This window comes from Centruroides sculpturatus, unplaced genomic scaffold (genome assembly GCF_000671375.1).
Source record: "Centruroides sculpturatus isolate CEXI.00-Female unplaced genomic scaffold, Cexi_2.0 scaffold257, whole genome shotgun sequence".
Classification (NCBI taxonomy): Eukaryota; Metazoa; Arthropoda; class Arachnida; order Scorpiones; family Buthidae; genus Centruroides; species Centruroides sculpturatus.
The window spans coordinates 270,651-281,615 of record NW_019384389.1 but is presented as its reverse complement, the minus strand read 5'-3'; the positions used below and the strand labels follow the sequence as shown (position 1 = coordinate 281,615).

Genomic DNA, 10,965 nt, shown 5'->3' with positions numbered 1-10,965 from the left:
ATGTAGATGTAAATTATAGATTTTTTTAAAAAAATTATCTATTATAAAATTTTTGATAAGAAAGATAAATAAATATGCCGATTTTTATATTAAATTTTTGTATAGAATGTTTTTATTAATTAATCAAATATATAGTGTCTAAGTGGGTGAGGTGTGTGAACTCTCACCCCTCTTTATTGAGATCCTAGTGGATAAAACCATTTAAAACTGGTAGATACTCGTGGGTTCGAACCTGGCCAACGGGCTGGCCACGTGACTTTTCCGCGTTTTTTTTTCATGTTAGTAGAGAGGTTGCGGCCGACGTTTTCAACGCGAAAACGTGTACGTCGGACGTTCAGCGCCGCCTTCCTGCGAGCCTAGAAGTTTGACAATGGCGTTTGGAACGTCAGTAGAATCGTGCTTGACGTTCTAAACGCCATTGTCAAACTTCTAGACTCGCAGGAAGGCGGCGCTGAACGTCCGACGTACACGTTTTCGCGTTGAAAACGTCGGCCGCAACCTCTCTAGTAACACCTAAAATATCTTTCGTTCGGCAGATCGTCCACGTGTCGCGTTGTCATAAACAAATAAACCAATCAAAATATCGTTTAAAAATAGAGCGGTTGCGGCCGAAGTTTTCATCTTTAAAATGTGAACATCGAACGTCGAGCGCAGCTATCTTGATAGCGGCGCTCGACGTTCGACGTTCACGTTTTAAAGAGTTCGACGTTTACGTTTTACAGATGAAAACTTCGGCCGCAACCTCTCTTAATAAACTACGTAATGAAAATTAGGTACGCACTGTATTAATGTTATGGTATGAATTAGCGTGCTCCGTTCAATTTGCTCCAGATTGAATCCTGTTCAATTAGAGCACCGATGATCCGTGGTACTAATATACGAGAGATCATTTAAACTGTTAGCAGATGTTTCGTGTTCATCTACCATAAATTATCATACGACAAATGGATTTACCAATTTACTGAACAGTCGTCTTCGTTGGGGATTATACGATGACGTGTCACGTTATGCAGCTTGAACGTGTATTATTTTATTAAATTATTTACAATAATTTAACAAATGCCACGTTCTTATTTCGTTAAAAGATAAGATTTATTTAAAAATAAATAAAATCAAATTTAATATTGTGAAATGTGTATTTTTATTCTGTTTTTCTTTTATTTATATACGCCTAAATAGGGAAATTGGCCCCTATTTAGGTGTTATCCCTCATTTTGTGCTTCACACACATTACTGACTCACCAACGTGGTTCTTGAATCATGTAAATTTCTTTGCATGAATTAACAATTCCCGAACTGTGGCTGTGAAATTCAATATTAAACCTTTTAATATCATTTCTTATGAAGATTTCACTTAATAATATTTATTCATAATGTGTTCTATATGTTAGTGTGTGTTTGGACAAGTTTGTTCGCCCAATTTCAAGCTTAATAACTTCTGTGCTTTTTATCGAAAGTTTCTGAAATTTTGCAGGGAGGTTTGAGTGTTAGGTGGGTTGAAACTATTAAATTTTGGTGGTTATAGGTCGAGGGGGAAGGGAGATAGAGGAGATCATGTAACACATCTCGAGTGGGGTCGGAGTTAATGAAGACTTTACAAGCTATTATCATTTACAATTTTGAAATAAAACCCATTTTCACCTTCAAAATTAAGCTCTTTTGCTGTTTTATAATAGTTAAAAATGTAAAAAAAAAACCTTTGACCTTTGTTAATTGTTCGACCGATGAATCACGAAACCTGGAAACATTTCATGCTCTCGTCATTTATGTACTGAATCATTACCATAACCACGTGTTCGGCATATACTAATAAAGGGTTAAATCAATTAACAATAATCACTCCTAAAGCTCGAAGACATGTGGAATTAACTCCACGAAAACCAAGATGGAAAACTACGGTACCATACTTATGGTAAGATTACTCTCATTTTACAAGTCATTTAAGAATTTTTACGTTATAAGGAATGATTTATCAGTAGAAGTAATGTTTGCTGAATAAACACTAATTATAAATCACGTTTTACCATAAATATTTAATATAACCATCATGAATATCCAGTAACGAGTTGCTTAACTTTCCTGGCAAAAAAGTTAGAATTGCGTGTGGCGCCATCTGTTACGAGATTTCATTAAATAATTTTTTATACTATTGGTTATTATTAATTTAAAATTGTAAATGCTAATAACGAGTGAAATCTTCATTAAGTTCAACCCCACTCGAAATGCGACACGCGACCTCTTATATCTCCCCATTCCCTCGACCTTTCTCCACCAAAATTTAACAGTGCCAACCCTCCTAACACATAAACTTTCTCGCAAAATTTCAGAAATTTTCGACAAAAGGCGCGAGAGTTATTAAAGCTTGAAATTGGGTGAAAAACACCTCTGCCATCCCACACACACTAACACATCCATACATATACAGAAAACACCCCCAAATTTTTTGCATTTCTCGATGTTTCAAGGACCCCGAATCCAAATCTTTTTTTGGGGGGGTCTTTTTTGACCGATATCCTAACTATAAAATCATAATTTCACTTTTAAAATCCTTAGAAATAGAAGAATGCCTCGAAAATATAATAGAAATTTTAATGCGACTTCTATTGTTTCTATGCAAACCAATCAAGCGTTAAAAATGTATGCATATATTAGAGCATACATCGAAAGGAGCTATGAAAGTTCTTAAAATTAATTTTAATTCCTTTATTTTCACGTAAATAAATAATAACACGCACAGAATCACTCTATCATGAATTTCTTTTTTTGATGCTTTCCTTTGTCTTCGAAACAAGTGAAGTCAACATTACTGACAGCTTAACTATTCCGGATGCATGCATCTTTAATTCCTTAATAATTTTTCTGCATAACAAACTTAACAGTAGAATAAAACACTTAAAACTTTCAACAAAAGCCATTCAATCGAGTAAATCTTATAATTAAATGAGTGTAATGGCAACATTATTCCGCTCGGAATTGAGTGGCTCAATGCATCTATCAAATGCTAATTCAGTTCAACCCATTCGATCCGGAATGTGTCACGTGGTGCTCGATTGTCACGCGCCAAAACTCGAACCTCTCTAGCGAAATGAATCAATAATAACCCGTGGTATGCGGTACAGGATCAGTTAGTGATGCAAGTCTATGTACCGGATTCTCACTGATATGCAACAGAAATTATAAAAGTATTTAATTGTATAGCATTTACAGGTGGGCTTACACTAAGGTATTAACCTTACTCGGGCTTTAAATGCATGTATATAGGGTGTAAAACATACACAAGTAATATATACACTGGCTATAACTTACTCGGGTTATAATACATATACAGTAAAACCTGTTCAAAATGGAATACCGTGAGAGTCCGGTTTAGACAGGTTTTACTGCATACACAAAGTCTATGTATTTTAAGGCCTAGATTCTACGTGCAGACACATACATGTGCTTCAATTAATTAAGCATAGGTTGCATACAAGTTATGTAAGTAAACATTTAGACATATTGGTAGATTAAAAGTTATGGGGCCCTCTCTACGTAATTTTATGACATCATTGGCTGAGAACGTCTGCTTGTATCTATATAGAATTATGATATAGGCCCTACAGTTGGGCAATAATTATCCCTGGTCTCCGGGGGGGGCGGGCATGTGCCTCGGTGCCTATCTACCACTGTATATATGGTAAAATCAATGCGAATATACCATAGAATACAACCAGGGCCGTCGAGAGCTCGTACAAGTCCGGAGATAGACGGCCCTTTTAGCCATTGTTTTCGAAATATTTATTAATAAAAAAACATATTCTGTTAGTAAAAACATACTGTAGCCCCTCATTACATAGATGGCACGGTATAACGAAGGGCTAACCGTGGCCTTAATTTTATAGGGGTAGAAACCACTAAGTTTTCTTCAGGTCGGGGGAAAAAAAACCCCAACTACCCCCGTCTCGATGGCCTTAATACTATCCTTAAACGGGTCGTAATATATAGAATTTTATAATAAAATACTTAATAATTCCCATAAACAAACATAAAGATTCGATTTGAGTTTCAAGGGTTATCCGACAGACACCATCGAATCCCCACGACAAAATCGATATCACGTGACGTCTGCACAACACGTGCTTTTATCAATATTCAACTGTTGACGTCACGTATTTGTTAATTCGCAGTCGTTTCATTCATGTCATGAATCATTCCCTCTCCCCCCATTTTTGGTGGATTTTTTCGACATGTTTTCTCTAACCAAACAACCCCTGAAGTTCTTCTGTTCGCCATGTTTTACCGACGACCTAGAAGCGGTAGGTTCTAATTAATAATTATACTATCAGGCCTTAAAATACGCATTAAACTACGCATAAATTAATCCTCAGCGCGTAGTTTAAGGTATAAAAAAATCGCACGTGAGGCTGAGATTATAAAAAAAAAGAAAAAAATTGGTTTTTTTATTACCGTCTCCAGTTGTCTCGAGCATGCTCATTGGTTAACTGCGACTGGCACGAGCTGCAGTTAACTACGTTAGTATATATACTGTATATATATATATATATATATTATAGNATGCGACGAAAATTATTAAATTTACTAAAAAATTGAATACATAATAATTTAAGTAATAATATTTAAAATACAGTCGATCAATAAAGGTCACCTGTAAACGGCGGTCACTATTTTTGAACAAAAATAACCTCTAAACAACGACCACCTCCGAAAAACGAATTTAAAAAACTCATTCGAGATAATATTTCAAGTATATATTCTAAGTAATTCTTTAAGTAAACACGTGTTCGAAACTTAAGGCGGGACGTGTACAGGTACTGTACATAGGCCTAAATAGAGAAAACTGTAAAATGCAATATGGAAAGTACTGTATTACTGGACGTCTAATACAGTAATACACAATAAATCAAAGTAGATCTTTGATGAAAAAGCAGTTGATATACGTGAAGAAGAATGGAAACTGTTTATAATACACAGGCAGAGACACCTGTCAGTATGGAATATATCTATTTCGAACTGTGATGCAGTATTCACAATGTCGTGGCAGCCTAGTCACCAAGTGATTCAGGTGTTATTGGGACAGATTGGTCTATTCTTCCTTCAGAGCAAGGGAAGATTAGTACACCCTCATTCAGAGCAAGGTTAGATTGGTGCATACTCCCTCAGAGCAAATGCAGTTTGTCTGTTCCTCCTGTAGAGTGAGGGAAATTTGATCCACTCTACCTTTAGAGCAAGGATGGTAGATTGGCCCATTTCTCCTGCAGAACAAAGGTAGATTGGTGCACACCTTTCTCAGAGCAAGGGCAGTTTGGTGTACATTTCCCTCAGAACAATTTCGTTCATCCTTAAGCTTTGGACACGTGTATAGTAAAAGTATTCTTTACCATATTCAAATTCAATGATTCTAGATTAATTACTCTAGAATCTGAAAAATGCTACATTTTATTGATGATCTTGCTTATTAACTTAATTAACTTATAGCTTATAAGTGAAGCAAATTAGTAAACTGATCCACATTAAAATATTTAAATCACTTTTACATTAATTTATTTTATCAAAAAATATTTATTATCTTCTTCCTGGTGTCGATTTGTTTGATTATTTTTTTTATTTGTAAAGACACCTAGTATCTAAAGGAAATCCGGTTAAGGTAATTATATGCTTTAGAAAAACTTAAACAGGATTTATGCCCTACCTTCGGAGGTTATAACGAATTAAGGAGCATCGAAAAGGTATATCAGTGATAAAAAATAGAAATGATTATATCAGTTTGAAGAATGACGATGAAGACAATCGCATAAGCAAACACTCGACGACTAAAAAAAACTCATAATAAAATAATAACCTTTCATTAACAAGCTCTTAAACAAGTTTAAAACAAAACTTTACAGATTATTGACCTTTCAACTATAACTTCATACCTTAATTTAGGTGCTCCTAATCATTAAACCCACTAGTTAATCATTTATTCTACATAATTAGCATCTAATATATTATAATTACAATGAAAAAAAACTAGCCACGTTCTTCTTGAATCTAGTTTTTTTTAAAAAAAATGTATAATTTAATCGTTGAAATGTTCGACTAATTTTAATTTTAATAAAAAAAATAAACAGATAATATCTTTTTTTTAGTCTTAATTTTGTTTTATATTCATATATTACACAAAATTACGTGTTTAATTACATTTACGAACATAGGTGGGCCTTTGTGTAATGTAAACGATAAAGTCTAACGAAACTGATAGAAATCTGGAAGAGGATTGGTTAGAAAAATATAAATAGGCGGAGATATGCAAATATCGGTTTATTTCAATTTCTTTCAACCAATTAGGAGTTAAGAATTTTTCTTTCTCTTGGGATAATGGAGAATTGCGAGATCTCCAGCACGCATACCCTTTATATATAAGGCTTTTTTTAACATAAAAACATATAATCTATGAGAGATGAAGTTTTACATTAAAAAGGGCCTCCACATACTATGTTATTATAATGTTAAACAGGAGTTTCGAATGTTCTTACGTATATAATGTGAGGTCTTGTTGTCACCCTAAGCTATAACGTATAGCAGGCGTTTCTCCTTTGCCAAATAATGAAATATGTAAGAATATGAGGTCATAAACTATCGATATATAACTAGAGGGCTAAGCTGCAGATTGTTTTTAGCTTATGTGCGGATCCGAATCTACACATAAAATAGTGTCTTTATATATCCGAGGTCCTAGGACTTTTTGAATTTTTCGTTGTTTAAGGCCCCCCGCTTCCAAAAACAGCAAAAAATAGGGAACGGACTTCTTCACGTATGCTTGCATGTTGACCTGCATTTTGCTTTATAATTCAGGACCCCGTGGACCAAAATTTTTGAAATTTGGCAGGAATACTTCTATCTATGAGACATTAATGACAATATAATTTAGAGATTGTAAGTCGAGATAGAGGGAAGATAGAGGGGATATACATTAGGTCATATCTTAAGCGGGATCAGATTTTATGAAATTTTACTAGGGTTTTTATCTTATTAAAAACAAATACTACTGGCATTTGTATTATTTTATAAAAACTCATCCCACCCCTAAAAAATAAGGCATAATCTCTAGTCCGAATGGCGGGTAAAGCATGCAAGAGCTCCTGCCAACTTTATTTATTTAATAGAAGAAACTAGAAAAGAAGAAAGCCATTAAAGAGAAAGTAAACAGGATCACTACAGAACATACTAGAAAATAAATTATGTCTTTAATCACATAAATTACATACCCATTGACCCAACTGACTTTAATTATAAAATTAAAATCGATAAATTATAAACTTCTCTACTTTCGAGAAAATTTATATGTTATATAGCCTATCCGGGGGATTTATTTAGCTAATAAATGTTATATTAATTTATAAAAATTGACAATATCCTTATTTGTTTAGCCAGGAATTATATCAAATTTGCTCACGTCACTATTTAACAACACTAAATTACATCTGTAACATTCTAAGAACATAAAAGTTAAATATTTATCAAGAAGTTTTTAATTATTTCTACTTAATCCACTCGCAAACCGTGTTTAAATTTAACAAATAATTTAACTAACTTAATTATTTTAACATAGAAATTCACTGTATTTTTAATCACAGATTTCAGGATGCTGATATAATTTCTGTATTTTTACAATAATAATATAATAGAAATTTTTTCGACTAAAAATTATTAATTAAATATCACACTTAGCTTCTTTTAAAACACTTAATAAAGCATTTAACACCTTCTATCGCTGAGAATACTTTATTTAAACACAAACGTTTTCGAATATCTTAAACTGTCGTAAAGCGAGAGATGGCAAAAGGTGTGGTTGTAAACCGGGTATTTCGGGGAAAAAGGCCGTCGTAAAGCGAGGGATGCAAAAGGTGTGGCTGTAAACCAGGAAGAATTGGTGAAAAAAGAGTCATAAAGAGAGGGATGGCAAAAAGTGTGCTTGTAAACCGGGGATTGGGAAAAAAGACCATCGTAAAGCGAGGGATGGCAAAATTTGTGCTTGTAAACTGGGAAGAATTGGTGAAAAAGGGCAGTCGTAAAGCGAGGGATGGTAAAAGGTGTGGTTGTAAACCGGGTATTTCGGGGAAAAAGGCCGTCGTAAAGCGAGGGATGCAAAAGGTGTGGCTGTAAACCGGGTATTTCGGGGAAAAAGGCCGTCGTAAAGCGAGGGATGCAAAAGGTGTGGCTGTAAACCAGGAAGAATTGGTGAAAAAAGAGTCATAAAGAGAGGGATGGCAAAAAGTGTGCTTGTAAACCGGGGATTGGGAAAAAAGACCATCGTAAAGCGAGGGATGGCAAAATTTGTGCTTGTAAACTGGGAAGAATTGGTGAAAAAGGGCTGTCGTAAAGCGAGGGATGGTAAAAGGCGTGGTTGTAAACCGGGAAAAATTGGTGAAAAAAGGCAGTCGTAAAGCGAGGGATGGCAAAAGGTGTGGTTGTAAACCGGGGATTGTAAACAGAACAGTCGAAAAGCGAGGATTTGTAAAAAAAAAAACATGCGGTCGTAAAGCGAGGATTTGTGAACCAATCGTAAAGCGGATCAATATCATATATTTTGTTATATACGTATATATATAATTGTTTATTCTATTTATAGCTACTTTTTTCTAAAAAAAATAATAAAAAATAGAGGATGGATTATGAAATAAAATCGATTTTGCGTACTGAAATGATGACTAACGCATTACGAATCCCTATATCAGTTAATACGATAATCACATTACAGATTTCTTGATAACGATAAATACAATTTTCCTAAATGAGTTAAAAGTATTAGAATTAAAATATTACTAAATTTATTATTAAAACATTTTTATGTTAATTAAACAACTTTTTCATTTAATTTTCTACATCTTTGAAGAGGATGATACAAAAAAAAAATAGTTTATATTCTATTTTATTTTTACTTTAATATTCTTTAATAAATTAAACTTTAATTTTTTATTATTCTATTTACATTTTTCTTATAGATTTTGTTAAATTAAGCTTTCATTTTTCATTCTTATAGTTATTAATAATAATAATAATCAGATTAAAAGTTGGCTTCCCTGCATGACACGTGACTTGCGGAGAAGCCAACATTGTGGAAAACTGTGGTTTTTATCCCTTATTTAAATATTTAAAATAAAAAAATATGATTAAATTTAAATAAATTACTTCATAGAATTGTCAATAAAATACATTTTACAAATATTAAATTAATTTAATTTGCAAATAAATTCATTTTATTTCATTAAATTCGTAGAAAACTTCAAGTTTAGGCAATAAATTAACGCATTTAAGGCTTAAATTTATATACAAATTTAATTAAAATTAGATAAAAAGAAAAGAAATTAAGGATGATTAATTAGAGACGATAACAGTGGATATTATGTAATTAAAGGTCAGGGATAAAGCCATTATCTTTAGTGTTATTTACAGATTTCCACATACACAAGCACGCGCATTTTATACACACGTCACTGCGTAACCACGCATTCTAAACAATATTAAGTAAGGTGTGAGGAAATGACATCATCCTTCCTCTCATTTTTAAGAGGAAAGTCTAAATTAGGTTGCGTGGTTTGGAATATATTCTCATACTACTACGTGTCTGGTATTTATAATTTACGATTCTTTGAATTATGTTGAAATATACGTTTATAAAAGGTACTATATAAGTTGTGGTTTGTGAAGTTTGGAGCATAACAAGAGCCATGGCAATCGTAACTAAGTTATACACCTGTGGAATATGTGTTTGTCTACTCGTGCAGTTCTTGTATGCTGCTATACTCCTCACACCCCAAGAGGTTGGACCCGGTAAGTAATGCTTAATTTCATATATTTGGTACTGTTTTATAGATTTTTTTGTGGGTTCTTTGGGTTAAAATTTAAAATTGTTTGGATAGAATTGAGTTGCTAATACTCTTGTGTATATGCGAGGGCTGTACAGGATGGGCTTGTACTTGTGGCTCTAAGCTGTAGCGTATAACCAAGCTATTTCCCTTCACTAAATAATAATATGGGGCCCTATACTGAAGACGTATAACGCGAGGCCCTAAGTTTTCAGTTGAGAATACTCTTATGTATAGGTGAGGCCCGTACTTATGGCCCTCTTTCCCTTCACTAAACAATGATATGAGTCCTTAAGCTGTAGACTTATAACGTGAGTCCTAAGCTGCAGAGTGTTTAGCTTACAAGCGCGAGGCCCCACGCGAATTTCTGTCTTACTAAGCATTTATCATTTATATAAACTATTTTCATGTTTATTATTATTTTTTATATGGTTGTTTGGAGAAAAAGAGATAAGCGACGCGACGCGTCGTAGCGTCGCTAATGAAAAAATTAAAACAAATCGTATCCATATATTATAATTTATATATTGAAAACAACCGTGTTATGTAAGAATATAAGGCATCTATACATATATGGAAAGCTTAAAAAATTTAATGTTCAATGCTATAAAGTGATAATACACTTCCGCATCATGGAGAAGCGACGCGACGCGAAATGAAAGTAGAGATATTAAATGTCTCTTTTTTAAAAGAGAAAACATTTTATACAATTTATTTATAGTATATATACTGTATATTAGCTATAATATATTATATTTTACACTTTTAAAAGATAAAATGAATTTTGTTTAAGAGACATGTATTATTTTTATGTCGCGTCGCGTCTTGCCGCGCGCATTAACATCATGGCGGATTTTACACGAACGAACAATTATAAGTATGGTTTTCTTAAATTTTTAAAATATTTGAAAGAAAATTCTTAAAGCGGAATTAAATCCGAAGTTTTTATTAATTAATTAATTTTATTTTTAAGGCGTTTGCATCGATAAAAACGGAAATAAACACGAATTAAAAGACGTTTGGACGGATAACGACAGATGCGAACGGCACAAATGCGTCATGATTAGAGGAATTCGACATATAAAAACTTACAGGTAAATATTTTTAAAATTTAAAT

General features: G+C 33.2%; 2 protein-coding genes across 2 annotated transcripts in view; both read left to right on the top strand.

The window, feature by feature from the left end:
* Positions 1–4,234: 4,234 nt before the first annotated feature.
* LOC111618181 (tripartite motif-containing protein 2-like) overlaps positions 4,235–10,965 on the top strand; it is a 59,193-nt gene continuing 52,462 nt past the window's right edge. The window contains exon 1 of the mRNA XM_023359650.1: positions 4,235–4,295. The gene's annotated coding sequence lies outside the window, so the exon portion shown is untranslated. The remainder of the gene's footprint in view (positions 4,296–10,965) is intronic.
* Positions 9,491–10,965, top strand: part of LOC111618184 (toxin-like protein 14) — a 5,762-nt gene continuing 4,287 nt past the window's right edge. Inside the window, exons 1-2 of the mRNA XM_023359655.1 lie at positions 9,491–9,813; positions 10,822–10,942. Coding sequence (XP_023215423.1) covers positions 9,711–9,813; positions 10,822–10,942 — 224 coding nt within the window. The 5' untranslated portion in view covers positions 9,491–9,710. The remainder of the gene's footprint in view (positions 9,814–10,821; positions 10,943–10,965) is intronic.